Raw genomic sequence first — 25,128 nt, 5'->3', positions numbered from 1 at the left:
GTAGAGCAGGGTGTACCTAATAAAGTGGCCGGTAAATGCATTACAAGAACCATCTTGGCATCCATCTTACACATTTTCATAAATCTTGCTAATAAATTCATATTTGATTTATTTAGCAATATTGGATCACTACACAAGACTCCATTTGAGATTAGCATTGAAAAGGAGTCCATTTCATCAACAACGTTCTCTCTGATACCCGTAAACAATTGATCTTTTTTCTGGATTTGCATTTTTAATCATCTTATTAACCATAATCCAATATGAACGAGGGAAGCAGCTTCTATTTTGATCTGAAATGGAGAGCTACTTAAATATGCATGAGTTAAGATATGATTTATAAGTATATTAAAAATGCATTATTCATTCTGCGCAATCTAATTCGAAGCATGTCACGGTGCGCTTTAATAAAAGCCTGTGCAAAGAGGAGTCCGGCTCCACAAAACTGTGAATATTGATGAGATGACGATAAAAATAAAACTTGACTGCGAGAGCTGCGGGAAATCATATACCGAAGTTAAAAGATGACATCATTTCCTATTCTGTGGCACTGTTAGGTCATCAGATCACCAGTTAATGCACTAATATAGCAAACGGTAATGAGTGACCAGTCACCAGGTAATTATATCTCCAGCCATTTCCTTTGGCTTTTACTTTATAATTATAGGCTGTGTGTTTCTGTCAGCGTAATTAGCTCTGCTCTCTGTTAACACATTGAAAAGCTGCTCGGTGTCTGGCTATGTTAAGATCGCTATGGCAACCGCATGTAAGCTTTGGCCTGGTTGGTCTGACCTAAAGAAGAGTGTCGAGATTCAACAAACGAAAATGAGCAGAGAGTAGAGTAAGCTGCTTCTGAAAACACCAAAGCATGTGTTTTCAAAAAACCCAAACCTGCTCAGGGTTTACACCAGACTGCATCTTTATACGCGCACTCATCTCTCACTGTCTTTCTAAGAGCATGTCAACTTGTTTTCATGCTAGAGCTGAAGAGAGGCAGTCGGTGTGAGGAACACCATCTGCTGCAGTACCTTCTCCCAGTGCACAATCTCCCAGGCGCCGTTCCTCAATACTAAAAACAGAGAGAAAGAGAGAGAAAAGTCAGGAAATGTGGTGCACATGAATTCCTGAGATCATCTTTGAATGAAGCATGTTAGTGTCTGTCTTAAATTACATCTACACTACTTGACAGAAGTTGTCGCCTATTCAAGTTTAAGGAACAACAAATCATAACTTGACTTCTAGTGGATCATTTGGTATCAGAAGTGGCTTATTTGAAAGGTAAAGGGCTCTAGATTACGCTTATTTTACCAAATAAAATATGATCATGCCTTGATTTGTAATTATTTCATTAGGATAGTAAGGTCTGACAATGCCTAGACAAAAGTCTTGTCATTTAACAGGAATAATGTAATGTAAAGTTATTATTTGTTGCTCTTACAACACTTACGACAAGACTGTTGTCAGGGGGTGTACAAAAAGGCAATCTAGGGGCCACTTTAATGTTTTAAGTATCTTTCAAATGTCAAATAGTGGTAAAATAATGTTTCATCATCATTCAGAGTAGCATCATTACTTATTTCAAATTGAAATACTAGATTCATTATATCCTATGCTTTAAATAATGCATACTCACTGCAAAAAAAATTTAATTAATTAAAAAAAAATCTTACTAGGTTTTGTCTTCTTTCTAGTCTAAAAAATTCTTAAACCAAGAATCATTTCCAAGACAGGTAAAAAAAAATATTGTATTGTTTTCAGATAAATAAGTAAAAAAATAAGTGTATTAAAAACAAGCAAAGAAATCAGTAAACAGAACTAAGAATGCGGAAATCTACAAGAAACTGTATATACTCATTTTTTTACATGTTTTTTTTTACATTTTTTTTTGATGCTACTTGTTACACTTTCAGTTCCTATTCTCTTAAAATTTTCCCGCAAAAACCCAAACATTTTTATAAAATTTATTATTAATTAATTTAGTTATTAATTCTACGCAAAGATGGCAAAAAACAAAATAGCTAGTAATCAACCAATGGTTTATGTAATAAGCATAATAATTTTAACTGCTAAAAAATGCTTCTTTAAGTTTTTTTTATATTTCTATTAAGCTAGAAACAGGACAAAACCAAACTAATTTTTTTTATGCGCCTAAATTAAAAGGATAAGTGATATTTTTTCATCATAATATTGCTATAAATAAAACAAATTAAACAGCACATATTCTAAAGTCAAAATTAAAGCAGAAATACATTTTGTTTTGATGTCTCATGTTTTATAACTGATGTACACTGACAACTCATATTGTACTGTCAACATTGGCATGTAAAGAAACGGAATACCGTTTGCCATACCCAGCAAAAGGGAAGGGTTGACAGGTATGACTCATGGGCATCCAAACAGGCAAATCATGCAAATGTATAGTTTAAAAAAAGAACAGTGAGCAAACAAAAGCCTTACCTTGTGTCTCTTTCTTGTTGACAACATTATCAGCATTGTGACGTTTCTGGAAAAAGAAAAAAAAAAAATCAATTCATTTCAGATTAAAGTTTTAAATACTTGTAGATGGAATTGTCTGGATTTTTTTTTAGATGTAACATTAATGCACAGTGTTACAAATGTCTGCATTAGGGATTTTGAAAAACTTCTATAGTAACAGTCCACTGGCCATGACAGCATGCATGCTATAAAAAGATATTAGATTTTTTTTTAAAAAAACCTCTCCAAAATAAAACTAATTTTAAATAGAGAAATGGATGTTTTGCTTGTTTTGTGATAAATAGAACAGATGCATGTCTGTCAAAGCACTTTGTTCTGTCCCAGATTACAAAAGCAGATTGATATGCTCTAATCAATAACTACTCTACAATTTTCTGGTGATGATTGGCATGTGTGTAGGGGTGGAACAACCACATAACTGGTGATGATTGGCATGTGTGTAGGGGTGGAACAACCACATAACTGGTGATGATTGGCATGTGTGTAGGGGTGGGACAACCACATAACTGGTGATGATTGGCATGTGTGTAGGGGTGGGACAACCACATAACAGGTGATGATTGGCATTTGTGTGGGGGTGGGAAAACCACATTACTGATGACTGGATAAAAATGCCTTGAAGCTTTAAAAAGAGGTAGACGGAGCCTCTGTATTAGATTAACTAAAACTAGTTTATCATTGTTCTAGCATGGTTTCTTTGATCTTTTTCTTTTATAAAGTTATGCAATAGTTCCATTCCCTGCTAATTAGTTACTTTTATAATGACGTAATGCAGTTACTAACTCAGTTACTAGTTACTTCTCACAAAACAGACTATAACTAATTACTTTTTGTTAAGTAACATGCCCAATACTGCTCTCTCCTCTGGAGATGAAGGGAGTAGACATGGAAACAGAGCGGATATCAGGCTCTCATGAGGGAAGTGATGATTTGATTACGCATCTAATCGAACTGATGGTTGTCTGCAGTGAACATGATAGCAGGAGGATGGTGAAAGGAGGCCAAAGGGAAGAGGAGACGGTGGCTTGGGCTTGTGTTGAGATGCAGCTGGATTAATGGAGTACAGCGGTGTGCAGGTGATAAGGAGAGCAGTGGAGCGGCATGTCTTTGTTAGAAATGCTGGATTATTATGAGTTATGGATTAGAACTCTGCCTGCTGGCTTCTTAGAATTCTTTTGAAATTCGTATATAAAGGCATTGTAGGAGTGCGGCAAATAATAAGTGTGAAACACAACAACCATTGGAAACTTTGGGCAGAGTTACTTTAACTTAAACCCAAGACAAAATTTAAATTGAATTAAAATTGACAGTAAAGACATTCATAATGTTACTACAAAATCTTATGACTGACGGACAGACAAACATACAGATAGATTTGTTTTATCAAATGGTTAAGCACAAAACATCAGAATCAGAATCAGAAAGAGCTTTATTGCCAGGTATGTTTGCACATACGAGGAATGTGACAGAGCTTCTACAGTGCAACAGAATTACAGAGACAGGACAATAAACAGATAATAAATAAATAAAAAAGCAGTAAGAAGTGAATGCAAAATATACAGATAGACAAGTGTATGGAGAGCTATATTACTAAGTACAATGTTATATATGCAGCTGTTAATCTTCAAATTGGCATGTAAAGTGTGTTGTTAAATAAGTGTATATGTGTATAAAAGTGTATGGCAAGTAGTGATGTTTGTTCCACAATTATTATTATCAAGTGTTCATGAGATGGATTGCTTGAGGGAAGAAACTGTTTCTGTGTCGGGCTGTTCTGGTGCGCAGTGCTCTGTAGCGTCGACCAGAAGGCAACAGTTCAAAGAGGCAGTGTGCTGGGTGTGAGAGGTCCAGCGTGATTTTGGCAGCCCTTCTGCTTGCTCTGGATAAGTACTGTTCTTGGATAGTAGGGAGGGTTGTACTGATGATAATAAATTATTATGAATGTATAAAGGCAGATGAAAACAAAAGTTCATCTAAATACTTACCAAATATAAAGCCTAAATTTACACTAGACATGATAACCGTGAAACCATGATTATTTTTCAGACTATATAACAGTGCATCCAAAATCTATATGTTAGCGTATGTTAAAAACAAACAAACAAACAATAAATTCAAAGTGGATCAGAATGAATTAATGTGGAATAAAATGGACATTAAATTAGGTAAATTGTTATAGTTATTATAAAAGAGCGAACACTTTTCCACTAAAGCGGGCATGTCCAAACTCGTTCCTGGAGGGCCGGTTTCCTGCAAAGTGTAGTTCCAACCCCAATCAGACACATCTGATCTAGCTAATCAAGGTCTTAATAGGCTTTCTAGAAACATCCTTGCAGGTGTGTTGAGGCAAGTTGGAGCAAAAACCTTCAGGACACCGGCCGTTTGGACACCCCTGCACTAAAGCCAATCATTCAGATTTGGAATGAGAGTAAATGTCAAATTTCTCTGATAAACCATTTGTTTTAACAAAACTATTTGATGGCATTTTTTAATGCATGTACTAAAATAGGTGTGCTCTGATTAGCCAAAACCCTAAATCAGGGCTATTCAATTGACGGCCCGCCAATTTGTGTCACCAAGACATTAGTGATGGGAAGTTCGGATCATTTTACTGACTCGGATCTTTGAGTTTCGTTCATCAAGATGAACGAATCTTTTTTCGAGTAATTTCGTTCATTTGGTCCAATTTGCCAAAATATTATTAAAATGTTATGAATTTTTTCCAAACACATCTACAACTAGCCCAAAAGGTTGATTGCACTACAAATAAGTCATAAGTAGAATAGGAACGAGTGACTCAGACCCAATAGAGGACTCGAGAGATGAACGCATCAAAACTTTTTCCGGCTCTAAACGCATATGATTGGCTCGTGATGAACGAATGTCTCAGACCCGATAGAGGACTCGAGAGGTGAGCGGATCAATTGTTTTTCCGGCTCTAAACGCATATGATTGGCTTCAGCCAATGTGATGAAGACTTGAAATAAACGATACTACCTGCACAAATGTGGATGAACGAATCACTTCCTGAGAGGACTCATAGTTCCCGAGTCATATTGAAGATTCGTTAAAAAAGAACGAATCGTTCATGAACGACCTATCACTACAAGACATCAAAAATAAATTTAGTTCAGTCGAAAAACGGCAGCTATCAAGTGACATATGCCTGTTCAATACAGCACGAGCAGCAGTTGAAGGATGCACAGAGCGTGATTTACTTGCCATTAAGCGAGTGAGTGGTGCAAGCAGCCGAAAATATTTGGATACTTAATCGTAACGGCTTCTCAACGTCGCATTTCAGTTGCACAGAATAAAACTGCTGCAACAAAACAAAGTCATGCTACCTGTGCGCTTTAATGTTACGAGCTTATACACCAAGGCTAATAAACATGCACACTGGATAAACAATAGCAGCAGGCCATTTACATATCGCATCTTTTCCACATGCAATTTCGCTATTTCCAATGTAATAATATATACACAACATGCGTGTGCAAGCGAAACAACGCGCTCGCGCCTTACACGTTCACTGAGTAGAAAACATCTGATGCCGTAGCGGTGAGAGTTATGCAAGGCTTTCAGTGCAATGTAAACAAAAGATACGTTAGTAGAATTATTACAAATTATTACAATTATTATGAATGTATGAACGCAGATGATAACAAGAGTTCATTAAAATTCCTAATATAAAGCTTAAATTTACATTAGACGTGATAATCGTGAAACCATGATTATTCTTATAGACTATATAATCGTACAACTACAATCTATAATTGTTGCATTCATAATTGTTATGCTGTTCAAATCATAACATATGAATGTGTCTGAATGAAGAAAAAGCCTACTTAGGCAATGCACTGCTTTTGTTGTGCTTTGAAAAACATATGAATGTCTGTAAAAAAAAAGCCTATTGAATAATGCACTGATATTATGTAGTTTCAAAATACAATATATTAACATTTTAATGTAGAAAAAGCCAATGTGGGCATTTTAGGGAGCAAAAATATACCATATGGGTTCTTATATGCAGTTGTGTAATCACTCATATTGCAAGTCATGTCTCTCCGGCCCCTCATTTGGGATGCCTTTCATGAACTGTCCCCCATGACAAACTAATTGAATAGCCCTGCCCTAAAGCATATTAAAGAAATTTAAGTCACCGTAATATAACCATAGTTTTCAATTTCGAGGGATCAAAAGCAACTCTTAACTGTTAATAAGAACGTCAAATTTTATGAGATAAGCATTTCCACTGTTATGGATTTGACTTTTGCAGTAAAATCTTAAAACATAAATTCACATGGAGAGAATTATTTAGGATTTTATCAAAACATCTGTGGGTGACGCAGTGGCGCAGTAGGTAGTGCTGTCGCCTCACAGAAAGAAGGTCGCTGGTTCGAGCCTCGGCTGGGTCAGTTGGCGTTTCTGTTTGCGCGGGTTTTCTCCAGGTGCTCCGGTTTCCCCCACAGTCCAAAGACATGCGGTACAGGTGAACTGGGTTGGCTAAATTGTCCATTGTGTTGAGTGTTAATGAGTGTGTATGGATGTTTCCCAGAGATGGGTTGCAGCTGAAAGGGCATCCGCTACGTAAAACGCGTGCTGGATAAGTTGATGGTTCATTCCGCTGTGGCGACCCCGGACTAATAATTATTTATATTTATAATCAGAATTTTGGAATCAGAAAATATCAATTTGCAAACATTTCTTTAGATTATAAATGAAGAAAATAAACATGTGCTATGGATGTGACCTAAACAGTTAGCGAGTTTAACAGTATGCAACATACTTTGTGGAAATTCTGTGAATTAAACTGCACAACCCAATGCTAAACAATGCTAATCAAAAGGATAAGAGTTGGCTCTTTATAGAACAAAAATCATTCATTTGATTATATTTATGTTCTGAATGTGACATCTCTCCGTTAGGGATGTGACAGATGTAAAATTGTGAAAGTTTGACTTTGGTAAATCAAGTATAAATGTTTGGAAACATTGACAGAGAAATGTTTGAGCATTTTACAGTACCTTAAAAAAAAACAAGCCTAGAAAGGGATTCTCTATTTTGGCTATTTCATGGCAAGGTTGACCTTCGCGTGGAATTGCACGGATGTCTAAAATTTGGAGTTTGTTTTCACTATCAACAGTTCATGAAAAAGTCCAACTATGATCCAACTTCTAAAATGTACCAAAGGACCTTCACTCCACGGCTAGTTTCAACACCTCAGACCTGAACAACACATCAGAGACAGGTACAAAGTGCTGAAGTGGTGATTCTGACCACAGGCTCCAGCGTGATGTGATCGAATGGCCGTCCAGAAAGCAGGCTCTGATTTCAGGCTCGCAGCACTACAGCGGATCCACTAAGTGTTTACTGCTCTATGCAAATTTCACTGGAAAATAGATCTTGGAATTCATCTGCATGCCAAACGAGAAGTTGTTCAGGTCAGAAAAGAAGAAAAAAAGCAGGCAGAAAAGGTTATTGACTAGAAAGCGTTTGGCTAATGGGAGTGAGATGCATCCTGTAGAGTGAGATTGAATTATCAGGAAGAGAAAAGGAGGTAAAGCCGAACGCAGCCTAAAAACTGACTCAGATGATATAACATCGGTGAAGGACAAAGGACAAAGAAACCCTCAGCAGGCACGACTGCACATCCAGCACACAGAGTAGAATTCTTCATTAATTACTCATTGAATATTAACTGCAAATATTAATTAATAATTAATTAGTTTTCATTAGCCCCTTTCATACACACAGACTTTTCTGGAAAATTACAGGAAATTTCCGTGAACAGTCCCTTTTTGAAAATACCAGTAAATTTTTTCTGGAAAGAGAAGTTGTAACATTACCAGTAATTTGCCGAAATGCTGCTCTGTGAGAACACAGAAGGAAAATTGTCACATTTAGAACGCAATGACATGGACGTCTACTCTGACCAATCAAATGCATTCGCATCAGCGCTTTTTATTAAAATAAACGCTTTAGTCGGCGCTAGTGGTGTAGTAGTTAGTGCGTCGACACATGCACTCCAACCCGGGTTCGATTTCGCCTCGTGGTCCTATGCCAATCCTTCCCCTCTCTCTGTTCCCCATGCTTTCCTGTCAATTCTCTCTACTGTCCTATCAAAAATAAAGGTGAAGACCCAAAAAAAATTATTATAAAAAATAAATAAATACAAAATAAACGCTTTAAATCCTTTTCCAGATATATTTAGCTGCTGCTTATGCTGCGTTCACACAAGAGCGGGATAAAGCGTCAAGCGCGAGGGATTTACATGTTAAGTCAATGCAAAGACTGCGGTGCGATACGTGCAAATGAGAGGGTATAAATGGTGCGATTCGTGCAAATGAAGCAGCACGAGTTGATCATATTGCGAAATATTGCTCGAATTGAAAAATCTGAACCTCAGCAGACTTTTGTGCTGCGTTAACCAATCAGGAGCTTACTATATTTATATTATATTTTTATATTATATTATTATCAACTTAAGTAAAATATTAAAAGTTTAAATAAATATATTTTAATACATTATATTTCAACCCCTCTTGTGCTTAATTGTCAGCAGCTCACAAGCAGCCCAAATGCCAAAATTTGTTCAATCTGATGATCAAGTTCCCCACCCTGATTTGAGATCATCCATCATGTACTTCAATGAAATGAACATCTAACCATCTTATCAACAGAGCTCACGTGCATTTCTTTATTCCCAGCAAGTTAGTGTACAGTAACATCACAAATCTTAGATTTCTCTCACCAGATCTTCAATAATCTCCTTCACTGCCGCAACCACCAGGATGAAAAGTAATGGCACCAGCGTTGTCCATCGTCCCGTTGGCGACACATCAGGGATTTGCTGTCAACAAGAAAAAAATTTAAGTCTGATTAGTCACATAAGAAAAAAAAACATAATATCAAATCAAATCAAATCAAATCAAATTAAATTAAATCAAATCAAATCAAATCAAATCAAATTAAATTAAATTAAATTAAAATCAAATCAAATCAAATCAAATCAAATCAAATTAAATTAAATTAAATTAAATTAAATTAAATTAAATTAAATCAAATCAAATCAAATTAAATTAAATTAAATTAAATTAAATTAAATTAAATTAAATTAAATTAAATTAAATTAAATCAAAATCAAAATCAAATCAAATTAAATTAAATTAAATAATTAAATTAAATAATTAAATTAAATAATTAAATTAAATTAAATTAAATTAAATTAAATTAAATTAAATTAAATTAAATTAAAATTAAATTAAATTAAATTAAATTAAATTAAATTAAATTAAATTATATTAAATTAATCCCTACCGTTGAAAAGAACATTTTTTTTAAATGGACTTTAACATGGTGCACGAATACAAAGACCAAGTAACTAAAGACATTCTGAAGCATTAAAATGTATGAGCTTATGAGCAACACTTTAATCATTTTTGTTGATTTTTGATATTTATGGACTTTTATCATAGAATAGTTTGGACTAGGGCTGCACAATATATGTCGTTTCAGGACGGATACTGCAGTGTGCGCATCTGCAATAGTTACATCGCCGGATATGCAATGTCAAGCCGAGTTTATAGTTGAAAACATACATGATTTTGGAGTCACTGCAAAGTTTAACTATAAAAGTTCCCAACACATTATAACTTAATATGCATTTGTTTTAATAGCCTATAAGCATTTCAACCCAGTGTAAAACATTCTGGCACAAGAAATTACAATAATTGTAACTTTAAGAAAGATTAATATGCATTTTTAAGGGCCAGATTTCAAGCATTTTCATCGTAAAAATGTTGCCAAACTTCGACATATGCTATCAAGGTCTGATGACCTCTAGGTTAGATTATTGTAATGTGTTATATTTGGTTTGTTATATTTTATGCACATGCGCTAAACTACAAAAATCATCCCAAACAATCTAAAATGATCAATTCTTTAATTTCAAATAGAGCCATTAATTTCATCTGGTGAAAGTATAGTCAATATAGCAAGAAAATACAAAAGAAATTCCAATGTCAGTTTATTACAATATTGTACAACCATAGTGTGGACAGATTGTGAAGGTGCTTGTCCCTGGCGGTGTGTGTATTTATCACCAGGAGGTCAAGAAAGCAACCTAAGGGAATGGCCACAATAACCATCAGAAAGTCAGCAGCAGTCAGTCTGATGGATGTTCAGATGTCGGTATGTGACATATCTGTCTGAACTGCTCGACAGATAAGCTAAGACCAGCAGGAATTTACAGACTGGTTCAGGCTGGTTAGGTGATGGTCAGGCAGTTGGGATTGGCCTTGTGTGAATTTACTGCTCTGTCGGTAAAATGTGCCGCGTCATCATTGAAACGCATCATCTGCCTGTGTTTTAAAGCCTTGACATTTAAAACATTCAAGTCATTTTAAATCAATTGAAGCAAATTCACTTTGGTTTTCCTGCACTAAATGGATTGAATGAATGAACTGTGGTTGTTAAAAATCCTAGGATGTCCTTCAAAAAGGAGTCGGCATCTTGGCCAAATTTACCCACTAGCGTCTGTGGCTTCCTAACCATCCCTATATCGTAATTGGTGCAGTCTGGCGCAATACGGCTGCCATCGTGTCTTCCAGGTGAATGCTGCACACTGGTGGTGGATGAGGAGATTCCCCCCAATGTGTCAAGTGCTTTGAGTGTCCAGAAAAGTAAATAAATAAAGTAAAAATAAATAAGTAACAATAATATGTAATGAATTATTTTTATATTTATTATTATTAAAGGGCAATTTAAAGGTTTATCTAGGTTATTAGTTTAACTATGCAAGGTAGGTTGATTAAGCAGATCATAGGACAACAGTGGTTCATTTAGTAGCCAATCAATAAAAACTCTAAATCATTGATGGAGTAATAATACTGATACTTAGGCCCAATCCCAATTCTACCCCTTAGCCCATCCTCTTACCCTTACCCCAATAGCCCACCTGCCACAGCAGCAGCATTGCTGAACCCGGAAGTAAGGAGATCAACAAATTTGTATTTTTTTGTCATTGCTACAAATTTTTAAGACAAACAAACACATGTTTAATATATTCATAACCATGTTCATGTTTTACCATCATGCTTAAAAAAAAGAAAAAAAAGAAGAAAAAAAACGCTAAAATTTCAAAAACTTTCAATTTTTTAAATAAATTTCCATCTATAATCTCTAACATTAACTCTTGTATAGCAGTTCCACAATATTTTGACACCTGATGACACTCAAATGCCCTGTCAGTAATGTCTAGTGGCTGAGAATGAGCTGTTTACAGTGTCTGTTATGATGTTAATGTTGTTTTAGTGTGTTTACATGAATGAATAGGGCCAGGGTGTAAATACACAGTACATTATGATCTTATTGTCACATTAGATCGTTATGATAACGTAATATATATCTTCAGTGATTTCCTAAAGATAAATACCAAATAATAGCACAACTGGAATAACTACAGCAGTCGCGATCGTCTGATCTCATATGAAGCGAGAGATCGTGATGACATAAGATGACTGATGCAGGTGCTGTAGTGCTGTGCCAATTCTTAGGGGTAAATTTTGAAGCCCTTCCCCTTAACCCTCCGTTGTACAGGCCAAGGGGTAGGGGTACAAAAATAGAATTGGGATTGGGCCTTAAAATTGCTATAAAAAATAAATAAATAACATTATTGTTCCAGCCAAACTAGAACAAATCAGACTTTCTCCAGAAGAAAAAAAATAAATTTACATTTAGTCATTTAGCAGACACTTTTATCCAAAGCGACTTACAAATGAGGACAAGGAAGCAATTTACACAACTATAAGAGCAACAATGAATAAGTGCAGTAGGCAAGTGAAACGCCAGTGGGCAGTGTGGTGTAAATGTTCCTCTGTGTCGAGTTTCTTCGCTGTTGTGTTGCTTTTCCTGAACACTTCCGGGATGTACAAGTGGCTCAAACTCGCTCATTTTGAGGCAGGAACCGGCGGACGTGCAACAACTTTAACTATGAGGTAAACACAAAACAAAAATTTCCATCCGGAGCTCCTTCACGGGACTCAAAACTTGTAAACAATCGCTCCATCAGGCTCGCACCATTCACATGGCTCTCGGTCCCGCCCAGACTCGTCAGCGCTACCAAGCCGACCAATCACAGAGCTTGCGCTACGCATCGTTGCGACGTGTAGTTACATTTTTTTGAGAGGTGCACATCAGTGATACCGATGGCCACGGCGAAGGGCTATGCGTCGGCGCCGTAGCATTCGCCGGCGTTGGACGCAGAAGTATAAATCAGCCTTAAGAAGCAAAGCATTAGTAATGCAAGTTTTTTTTTGTTTTTTTTGAGTACAGTTAGCATATATATAATAGAAAATTATTTGATATTAAATCAATTATTATAGGAAATACTGGGAAAAACGTCTCTGCTCTGTTGGGAACTTATGAAAGATTTTTAAAAATTAAATTTGTAACTTTGGAAAATCAAATCAGCAATTTTTTTTTTCAAATGTATTCTTTGCTTAATAATTAATTTTATACATTATTTATAGAGACATCAGCTATGCTTAAAAATATACATTTTATTAATGAATATTATTTTAATTAAAACTTGAGAAGGCAAATAAACATTTGGCTTAAATCAAGCCAATGAAAAACAATCCTCAGCATCGAGTCCCATCATACATAATTCACACCGCAGGAACCAGATTAATTAAACTTCTACAATTTCTCTCCTGATTTTGGCAAATCTCGCTGTGCTTACATAATATCAAGAAGCGGATCTCTTCTGGAACCTGGCCCTATCAGATAAAGTGTCCGAGCTGTGACAGGTTCAGACAGAGGCCAACAATGCAAAGACATACAATAGGAAACCCGAAACGAATTCCTTTTAACCCGATGCCAACACACTTTCCCTTCAGCGTTACGTTTCACTTAAACAGCAGCGTACGTTCACAACCAAACCACAACGACACACTTCCACTACAGAATCAATCTACAATGATCAATTATTTCCAAATAGAGCTATTCAAGTCATCTGGAGAAATTGACCTAACAAAATATTGCCATGTCAGAGTTTTCCAATATCGTCTTGTTGATCATGACTGCATGTCTGCAAGAAGTGTGAGCAGATTTGATGAAACGCCATCCATAAACATCAGATGCTCTCCTTGGCCTCCTTGTTGCACTGCAAACAGTTTTTCTCATTTCGCAGCGCGGCTGTGCATTCAAGGTCAAGGCATTGACAGCGGCGTAATGAAGATGCACCGGAGCCACCTGACTCCCTCCGCTTTTACTCGCAGTTTCTTTCTCAATCTCTTTCTCCCGCAGGTCATCCATTCAGCTGCTTTAAAAACAGAGGTGCTAATTCAACGTGCAGCACATCTGCAGAGTCACGCCAGGTTTTCTGAAAGAACAGAGTGTTTATAGCACTCTGGAGCCCCCGCTCACTGCGCCATCTGGTAATTACACAGATGCTGAAGCAGTGGAGCCAAAAATATAGTCACCTTAGTTTCTAAAGCAGCATATTTACACTACACTGCAGTTCAAAAGATTGGGGCTGGAAAGATTGTTTTTTTTTGTACTTTAAAGTGTGTGTGCTGTGTTTTTTTGACCAAGGATGCATTTATTTGACTAAAAACACAGTAAGATAATCCCTTGAACTTTACAATTTAAAGGGGTAGTTTCATCAAAAATAAATATACTGGCATTTTTACTCATCTTTTACTTGGTTCAAAACTTTATTAGATTCTTTAGCTGTTTTTCATTTCAGAGGCTGCATTTTCTGAGGGCTGCAGACTTCACAGGTGAGTCCATCGAAGTCCACACAAGCCGAACTGAGCATTTTGAAATGAGATGATCTAGCCTATAGGGGATAAATCTTGTCACCTAACAACCGTACCAGCTGCCATTAATAAACTGCAATAAAATTTGTCATGACTTTTTTCCAAAGTGATTTTAAACCTTATTTTAAGCGACCTGATGGCAAAGCAACCTTTACAGAAACTGAAAATAATTTCCTTTGATCCAAACATGTACACATAAAAATGTAAACTGCTTCTTTAAGTCACTCTTTAGTAAGTCATGTTATACTCTTTTTGGTTTTTTTAACATGTGTCTAGATATCCAAGTAAAATAAAACCTAATTCATACAATTAATCTTAAGTTTCCTTTTAAAAACATCCTGTCGTTATCAGCGAGCAACTATTCTTGGGATGATCTAGGCCACAAAGGTTTTTGAGGCAGCATTTTTTGGATCCTTCGATTTTTTTTTTTTCAATGAGACCCTTTGAATCAGTTGTTGCTTGGTCAGATATGGTTGCGGCGGAAAGTTAGCAAAAAATATTTGTTATTATTTTTTAAATTTCCCATTATTGCATTTTATTAATGTCTAAACATCCCCCACCCCGCCCAAACACACACACACACACACACACACACACACACACACACACACACACACAAAACCCTAAACCCAACCATCACAGTAACAGTATTTGTATCGAGTTTTACTTATGTTATCTATTAAATTACCCAATAATTTTTATTTTTTAACGTCTAACCCTACCCCAACCCTAAACTTAACCGTCATAGTAATGTAAAAACAGTAGTTGTACAGAGTATTATTTATGTTAACCATTAAATTCCCCAATAAATTGTATTTTTTAACGTCTGCCCCTCACCTTAACCCTAATCCCAATCATGCAGTAAGGTAAAAACAGTAGCTGTACCAAATATTATTTGTTATTTATTAAATAACCCAATAAATTGTATTTTTTAAATGTCTAACCCCTACCCTAACCCCAACCATCACAGTACTATAAAATATTAATTATTGTTATAGTGTCATAAAAAAATGCTGTTATATTGATGTGCATATCACACTTCCGGCCGGCCGTGTATCCCATCTAGACTTGCATCCTTCGGAGGATGCAGCCTCTGAAAAGAGACACAGCTTTTCTTCTTTTGAACATAAACATTTAAAAAAAAAAAATAAAAATAAAAAAAGCTGGAAACCAGTAACCATCGACATGCATACACTGAACTTAAACAGCAAAATTTCTGGAGATTTTTAGAGGGAAACTTATTGTTTTAATGTTCAATCCACTTAAATGTGTTACGTTAACGAAATCTGTTTGTATAAAAACAACAGGATTTTTCCCACTGTTTTGCCTTGTGTTCAAAAAAAGAGAAAGAAACTCAAATGTTAATATATACTTGAGGGTGAGTGCATTTTCATTTTTTGAGTGAGCTATGTAGGGTTGAACAGTATGACAAAAAAATTCAAGGGTATTTCATGGAAGAAGTCATTTTGATTTGATGGTATCAATATATTTCGCTAAATTTACATAATCTTCAATCGCTTGCAGTGCGACTCTGAAGTGCTGGACTGCATGTTTGCAAGTTTACTCCTTAACAAATCCCATAATGTCGATGAAATGTTGTGCACTGTCAAAGACACCTGCAGTTGCTCCCAAAAGGCAGAGGAAGATGCAAACCAACAAAAAGTTTAACTTCTAGACGTGCTAAAGGTAGAAGTTACACGGCTGTAGGGAACCATTATGGAATAAATACATAAAGATCAAACGGTTTTGATTTTTGGTTTCATTCTATAACACTGGACTCATTTTTCTATGAAAGTTTGAACTTTTAGTGCGTTTAAACGAAAAAATTTTTTAATTCCTGTCCGAGAAAAAATAAAATAAAATAAAAAATAAAAATAAAATAACCTGTGTAGCAAGGAGTTTCGCCTATTGCAGGCTATTTTTAGAACGTAACTCCTGCGAATAACAAAGAACCACTGTATAGGATATTGACAGATATTTTCAAGCAGTGCAGAAATATTATCAAAAGCCTTGCTCAAAAGACAACAGGTATTAAATCATATAATTTGTTGAGGCATCCTTTGCCGAAGTTTTTTTGTTGCACATCAAGGAATTTAAAATGACACCTTGTCACTTCCATTCCATGTCTTTTATGCAATCCCAAAATGCACATTGAGATATATTGAAGGAAGCATAGCTGCAATGGCCTCACCTGTAGAAGTGCGATGAACAGGAAGAAAGAGTTTGCGGCTCTTCTGAACTGAGAGTACAGGAACCGAGGCAGGAACGTGAGGACGTTGTACTTTGCAGTGCTGGATAAAAGACAAGAGAAGAAATAAGAAATGAGATGTTTAAGTTTACAGAAATGACTACAATATAAACGACCTGACATCACCTGCAGACTGGGCTGGCATTTTATTTGGCATCCATTATGGTTTTCTTTAAGCGGGTAGGAAACTGATTTGCAGTAGCCATGAGCTAACGTAAAAATCAAACTTTCTTTCTCTAAACTAGAAATGCCAATGATGGTCGAGGATTCTTTAAATCCATTCTAATGTTTACCAAGTAGGACATCATGATCATGCATAGTTTTGAGGTGTACTGCATGCTGCTTATAAGGAACACATACAGCAGACATGAGGGTAAAACGGAGCAAAAGTTTAAACAAATATTGAAATGTTATTCATGGAAGACTGTAAAAAGTGAGCTAATAAAAGTTTAGCAAATGATGGACATTTATGACTAAACATCTGCCTTTTTACATCCTCCAGATTTCCACCATTATGCATAATATTCTATAGAGTAGATTTGGGAAGAACTTATGGCTGTACGATTAATCGAAATCGAATCGCAATCACAATTTGAAACATTTCGATTAGCTAATCGCAAAAGGCCGCATTATGATATTTATATGTATTATAGTACATCATTTCCCCCACCCAGAGCAAATGTGTGTAGCCAATTGAGTGAGCTCACTTTCGTTCTGTCCAATTAGAATTGCGTAATCGAACTATGCTGAAAGCCCACAATAAAACAAGCTGGAAAGCGCGGACAAGTGGGATGATGGCATCTGATGCCGCTTTAGAAGCATTAATGGACAAATTCATATCAAAGAAAATCAGTGTTGGTAATATGGGAATATTTTGGTTTCAAAATCACAGACACTGAACAAAAACAGGTAATACGGAAGAGCTATCGCAGAATTGTTGCCTTATCATGAGAAAATGCAACAACCAGCATCTAAAAAAGCACCACAGATGGCTATATGGATCATGTCTTGCTAAAAAGCCAACTAAAAGTATTGCCAGTGACATTCAATCTAGTAGCTAGCAAAAGCAAAATACAATTTCAGAGTTGTTTGCAGCTGTTACACCATATGAAAAACATCATGAAGGCACCAGGAGATGCTATAATGCCATAACTCACTACTGTTGGCTCAAGAGAAAAAAAAATAGTGTTTCTTTCTAAATATTTAAAACAAACTTGAATAAACGTTGTAGTTAAAAAAGGAACTGAAAATATATTTTACTGCATTTAAGCAGTAAGAAGCTAAAGCTTGACTACAAAATTAAATCACATATCAAATCGAAATTGCAATATCTTTATATAAAAAAATTTAATATTTTCCCCAAATCACACAGCTCTAGAAGTACTGACAGTTACAGTTTACTTACTCACATTGAAACTGATTGATGCACCAATCGCCAGTATGTGCATCTGAGACTGCGATATTGACCCAATGTAATTCTAATAACCTATATTTAATATTCAAAGGGATCTATTCTATTGTCATTCATTTTTTAAAGTCCTAATAACCCTTTATTTACATAAAAAACATTGTTAAGTGGCCTTAACTATTATGTACTAACATTTAAGTCAATCATTTGGTCCAATGCATTTATGCACCTAAATGTTTTAGAATTGTACTTACATTTTAAAAATAATCTGCATGTAATTAGATGTCATTAATTTGTCATTTCTAATTACACTGCTGACCAATCCCTTATTGTACATCGTAACCCTTAAACTCTCCAATACAACCAAACCTGTCCCTAACTATACAGTATCCCACCTAAATAGCATCTTTAGTGTTGTGCAATACAATATGAAAACATTACATGTACTTTTTTTATGCAAGTACCCAGTTGTTAAGGTCACTTAAAATAAAGTGGAACTATATTTTCATTTAGGTAAAGTATGCAGCCTGCATTAATACATTTATTAATGACTAATAGACAGGGTCAAACAGAATAAGCAAACAATTTTAGCCATTTAGAATTTATGCTGAATGATTTTGAGAGTACGGTAACTAAAAACTAAACACATTAAATAAAAAATATATAACGTTTTAACTTTTTAAATATAAGTCTTATATAATAAAGCTACTAAAAGACAGAAAATATTACTTAAACTCTGTTGTTCATAAACCATGCAAACATTTGCATATTATTCAATAATATTACTGAAAATAATATAAAAACTGAATAAGTATACAGTCAAGCCTGAAATTTTTCATAGCCCTGGCAAATTCTGAATGGCAAATATAAATAAAAGCACTGGCAAAGGTAAATAAAAGCTGAGAAATAGATTTTTTTCCCCAGAACGTTGCCTCTTGCACATCGTCTTACTGTCTTTTGGGAGAAGCAAGTCTAAAAAAAAACCTACACGTTGAATAAATATAAGAATTTGCGAGAATTTTGGGCTAGACCATACATTTACACACAATTACATAGGTAAATAAATGTATTGAAGGATGAGCTCAAAGATAAGCAGATTTCTGCATGTGCATAGTTTCTGTATGGATCTACCAATAGATTAATTGTCCACCAGATTGTACGAAGACAGATCATTTATGGAAATTTTCATCTCTACCATGGACACACCCAGTTTTGGGCACAAGCATAAACTCCCTGTGAGTGATGTAGAGAGGTAGTTAATGACCCTAAAGAGCAGCTAAGTTTGAGCGGGACAGATAAAGCAGGCTGTACAGAGCTCTGGGTTTGAGTAAACATCAATGCCAGAACCTCCATCTCTCAGACTGCAAACTGATTTATGCTCACATTAGGCCCAAGACAGCCAAGCCACTTTAGACCGAGATAAACGTCCCACTCTCAGCCCTGACACCTGCCTCGTTATCCAGCCACTTAATAGACGAACATTCCATCAGCATACGCAATTTACTTTTTTTACCATCACTGTTTGAATACTTTATCAAATAAAAACGATGGAAACTTCAAATTAAATTGTCACTTAGAGAATAAAATGACAACTGATCAAAATAAGAAATTCTGTGCTTTATAAATTCAAACTAACATGTTTATTTATTTTTTAGACGATGCAAAACCAATGTTTTATTTTCAGAAAAGTTAAGAAATCATTATATATATATATATATATATATATATATATATATATATATATATATATATATATATATATATATATATATATATATATAAAAATAATATTTTGCAAATAACAGCACTCGTCAAGCCTCTTCACCCTGCTGTATTACTCCGCCCACATACAGAAACAAGCAGAGGACACTCTACAGCTGTTGGACAACACAATGTACTTTTGAGGCTTTTTTAGTCGAGAATGTAGTTGTTTAGATTACAACTATGCAGTTTATTTATAGGACAGTGCATATCTTAAATATTTATTATTTCTGAGATTCAGCTCACCGGCAGCCATTAGCCTGTCATTGAGAAGACCAAAGACAGTTGACGTCCATCCATAAGATGGCAACAGAGACCACATAATAAGCCCTTAGAAGAGAAAAACCCAGTATAATTTCTAACTACAGTTGATCAAATCATTATTAAACTGGTAAGTGACATTCTAAGTTGATCTCTCTCTTTTGTATGATGTGGTGCTCTATTTATACCATATAATTGTAGTGTATTGAGTTTGAGATGGGAGTGCGAGATGGGATGTATTTTGTGTTGGGCATTCTTCGTATAACCCTAAGTTACATTTTGATTGGTCATCTGTTTGTTTCTAATGAGTCTCGTGTTTCATTACTGCAGACTAGTTCAGTAAACAGAAAGAAAAAAGAAATGGCCGCATGTGTTTAGTGTTTTCCTTATCGCAAACACAACAGTAATCTGATAGCGTTTGCTTTGTTTTAGCATTTTCAGGGTTAATTATTGTGTTATCTCAATTGCAATAAAGAAATACTGGTATATTTCAATAAATATATATAAATATATATATCTATATATATATATAAATATATATATATATATATATATATAAATATATATATATAAATATATAAATATATATAAATATATATATAAATATATATATATATATATATATATATATAAATATATATATATATATATATATATAAATATATATATATATATATATAAATATATATATATATATATATATATATAAATATATATATATATATATATATATATATATATAAATATATATATATAAATATATAAATATATATATATATATATATATATATATATATATATATATATATATATAAATATATATATATATATATATATATATATATATATATATATAAATATATATATATATATATATATATATATAAATATATATATATAAATATATAAATATATATATATATATATATATATATATATATATATAAATATATATATATATATATAAATATATATATAAATATATATATATATATATATATATATATATATATATATATATATATAAATATATATATATATATATATATATATATATATATAAATATATATATATATATATATATAAATATATATATATATAAATATATAAATATATATATATATATATATATATATATATATATAAATATATAAATATATATATATATATATATATATAAATATATATATATATATATATATATATATATATATATATAAATATATATATATATATAAATATAAATATAAATATAAATATATATATATATATATATATATATATATATATATATATATATATATATATATATATATATATATATATATAAATATATATATATATATATATATATATATATATATATATATATATATATATATATATAAATATAAATATATATATATAAATATAAATATAAATATAAATATATATATATATATATATATATATATATATATATATATATATATGGCTGATTCCAGCGTTATGGATGTGACATTTGCAGTAAAAATTCAAAACATAAATTCGCTGAGAAAGTATACGTTAACATTATATTAAATCATCTGTTTATATTTTCCAAAACAACTAACCACAGAGTTATGGGATCAAAAAAATTCAATCTGTGAACATGTTTATACTTTAAATTAGGAAAATAAACAAGCGTTATGGATGTGACAAAAAAAGTCTGCGAGTTTACAGTATACAACATATTTCGTAGAAATTCTGTGAATTAAACTGCACAACCCAAAATAAATAATGCTCAACAAAAGGATAAGAGTTAACTCTATATAGAACAAAACTGATTGATTTTATTTTATTTTGACATTTTTGCATTTTTGAGGGAAAATCTTTGTTATGGATGTGACACTTTTTCGTTATGGATGTGACGGATGTGAAATTGCCATTGGTTTGACTTTGGTAAATCAAATATAATAGTTTGAAAACATTGACAGAGACATTTTTAGGTATTTTTAAAGTACTGTAAAACACTTGCCTGCGCAAAAAATGTAGAAACGGTTTCGCTATTTTGGTGAAAACATTTTTCTTTTCATGGCAAGGTTGACATTTTCATGGAATTGCTCATATATATATATACATATATATATATATATATATATATATATATATATATATATATATATATATATATATATATATATACATAAATGTATACATATATGTATATATATATATATATATATATATATATATATATATATATATATATATATACATAAATGTATACATATATATATATATATATATATATATATATATATATATATATATATATATATATATATATATATATATATATATATATATATATATATATATATATGCAATAACACATGAGTAGCAGTGCGATATGGCTGTATATCGGCACTGGTGGGGGTAAAAAAAATTATAGGAAGCAAAATATGAAAACGACACATTATCCACCCACCAAAGCAAGGATTTCAACAACAATAAAAGTATATATTATTTAAACAGATTAATCACTGAAATAAAAAATTGATGTACACTAAAATTTTACACAATGCACCCACTAAAATAAATGTACTGTGGTGAGAGTCAGACAGACGGCGAACGCTCCTGTGGTGAAAGTGATCCGAGTGCTCTCAACGTCTCTGCCTTTCACTGATCTGCTCTTCAGAGATCTTTATCAGCACACGGCGCACTGAAGCAGCAATTAGCAGCAGTGTTGGAGATGGAAAGTTCTGTCAGAGGGCTGTCGCTCGGGCTTTTCTCCACTTTCAGCGTTTGATGGGTGCAGGAGCGTCAGGTGGTGAACAGCCGCTCTTGGCTGCTCCTCAGATAAAGAAGCTCATTTACATGTTGCTCGGCAACTCTAATTCATGAGTGAAGAGCGAGATCTCCATCTGTCCTCATGTCACAAACACACATTCAGATCTGCTGTCTGACATTCAAAAGATGAAAAACGTCAGAATGAATAAATGCGCAAAAGTGGAGATTAATATTGTTCCACAGAATATCTAAATAATTTAATTAGTTTACCTTTCAGTGAACAGTTGTTAAAACCACCATTTCAGTTTTCATACAGTTGAAGTCAGAATTATTAGCCCCTTTAAATTGTTAGCCCCCCTGTTTATTTTTTTCCCCTCAATTTCTGTTTAAAGGAGGGCAGATTTTTTCAACACATTACTAAAAATAATAGTTTGTTCTTTAAAAGTATTTTGTCGAATGCTGCAATCTCAACAGCACCATTCTCTCAGGACAGTAACCTGCGTCTCTGCTCTCATTTCCTCCACACGACCTCAGAAACCAGATCCAGGTCCTGCTTTAGACCTCGGCCGCCGCTCAGCTCATTTAGCACAGCTTAGCGTCATCATGCTTTTAAAACAAACACGTATCGCACACAAGAGCTCCGGGACTCTGCCTCATGCGCCGTCACCGGATGACTAGTGTAAGCGCTCTGCAAAACGCACCGCAGGGCTCAAAACACGTGCTGCTAATCATTTTAACAGAGCGAAGGTCACAGCCTCGCTGGTGGAGGAATATCTGCAAACGCATCTTCCTACAGCACACACAGCAAAATGCTCTTATTTGTGGACTATAAAAAGGCTGTGTTAGGAAATATACGCAGATGAAGGCAAAATAATTATCCTTCCTGTAAAATTTGTATTCATTTTTCAAATATTTTACAAGTTATGTGAAAATCCCATATATAGTTTGGGTCACCAAGTAAATTATTTGTCTATATTTCATCTTTATTCATTTATTTCTATTTATATTTGTATTCACATTGGATTTAAATTACTCAAATGTAATTATAGTGAGTTTGCACTGAACAGTTCAGCTGCATTTTCTCAATTCTGAGAGGCAGTTGAGAGAGTTGAGTTATCGTTTTGACTGCAGCGCATCCTCAGACAACTAGTGTTGCCAGATTGGGCGGTTTTAAATTTGATTGTGCAGGTAAAAAAGTCATAGGCGGGTTGACAAAATTTGGGCAGTTTTGAAACATGAATTTTATATGCAATTTATTCAACAAAACATAACTGTGTGCTCCTACTCCATTCAGTTAGTAGTGACCAGTGCATAGGTCAAACCGCATGGGCCCAGCCGCAGCACCTGCAGTAAAACTCACAGCGGTGTATCATGACACGTTAATCGATACTTTTTTTCCTCAACTGACAGCAAGAACAAACATAGAAGTGCTGTCGGATTGACGAGCAGCACCTAATTAAAATTCTAACCGAATTTAAAACGGCAAATGTGAAAAATGTATACCCCATTTCAAAAGTAAAACACTCTAATAGGTGGTGTAATCTACACAGCATTAAGTGGTGTGTGTGGGTGAAACAGGGCAGTGTTGTTCGCGGCAAAATAGTTGACTGCGTGTCACTGCATTCCAAACGACTAAAATAATATATATAACTAAAGAAATCTCCACTGTGCTGAGCGAGAGCGCTTCTCTTCTGTTAAACTGAACAGTCACATCATCAATGACGTAAGTGTGCTCAGGTTCGGCAGATAAAAAAATGCAATGTGAGTGCAGGCTGAGTGGGAGAGGGGATATGGGGACTATCACGCTTTGTCATGCCCTAATATGTACCTAAAAATGTGCTGAAATATCTTTGTGAATCAGCACTTGAAAAATATTTGATTACTAAAATAATAAAAATTATTAAACAAACAACAACTAGTAATTAAACTAATGAATAAATAAAAATACATACATTTCATTAAATAAAATTAATAATAAAATCAAATAAAAATTATATTAAATTATAAAATTAAAAAAATAAATAAATTAAATATATTTTTTAACATTTAAAATAATAATAAAGAAATAAGTAATAATAAAAAAAATTAAATAAATAGATCACTGAAGGGCTAATCATTTGGATAGATAGCAGTGAGAAGCAGCACACTACAAAGGTGAGGTTGGGGGTTTTAATGCTGGCGAACTAGGAATTAAGGCCGATTATAATGAAAAAGCAATTCAGCTGCATTAACAAAGGTGATAATAAATAGATGAGAAAAGAAAAAAATGGGTTAGAGAAAATGTGTTGGTTTATTAAATAACACATGCTACCCTCCCTCTTTTATTATAATGAAAATTTTTAATTATACATATATATATAATTATTATTATTACATATAT

The 25,128-nt window shown here is 33.7% G+C and overlaps 1 protein-coding gene across 9 annotated transcripts in view; it reads right to left on the bottom strand.

Annotated features, from left to right (window-relative positions):
• atp8a1 (ATPase phospholipid transporting 8A1) overlaps nucleotides 1-25,128 on the bottom strand; it is a 332,891-nt gene that overhangs the window by 237,551 nt on the left and 70,212 nt on the right. For all 9 annotated transcript variants that reach the window (XR_015507850.1, XM_087281952.1, XM_087281950.1 and 6 more), the window contains exons 3-6: nucleotides 16,510-16,609; nucleotides 9,248-9,346; nucleotides 2,458-2,503; nucleotides 1,029-1,069 (exon numbers count right to left, since the gene is read on the bottom strand). Coding sequence is in view for 8 of the 9 variants with exons in the window: in XM_087281952.1 (XP_087138078.1) it covers nucleotides 1,029-1,069; nucleotides 2,458-2,503; nucleotides 9,248-9,346; nucleotides 16,510-16,609 (286 nt within the window). In the remaining variant the exon portion in view is untranslated. The remainder of the gene's footprint in view (nucleotides 1-1,028; nucleotides 1,070-2,457; nucleotides 2,504-9,247; nucleotides 9,347-16,509; nucleotides 16,610-25,128) is intronic.

The sequence above is a fragment of the Danio rerio genome, chromosome 14 (assembly GCF_052040795.2).
Source record: "Danio rerio strain M-AB ecotype USA chromosome 14, GRCz13ab, whole genome shotgun sequence".
Classification (NCBI taxonomy): domain Eukaryota; kingdom Metazoa; phylum Chordata; class Actinopteri; order Cypriniformes; family Danionidae; genus Danio; species Danio rerio.
This window is presented reverse-complemented; position numbering and strand designations above follow the sequence as displayed.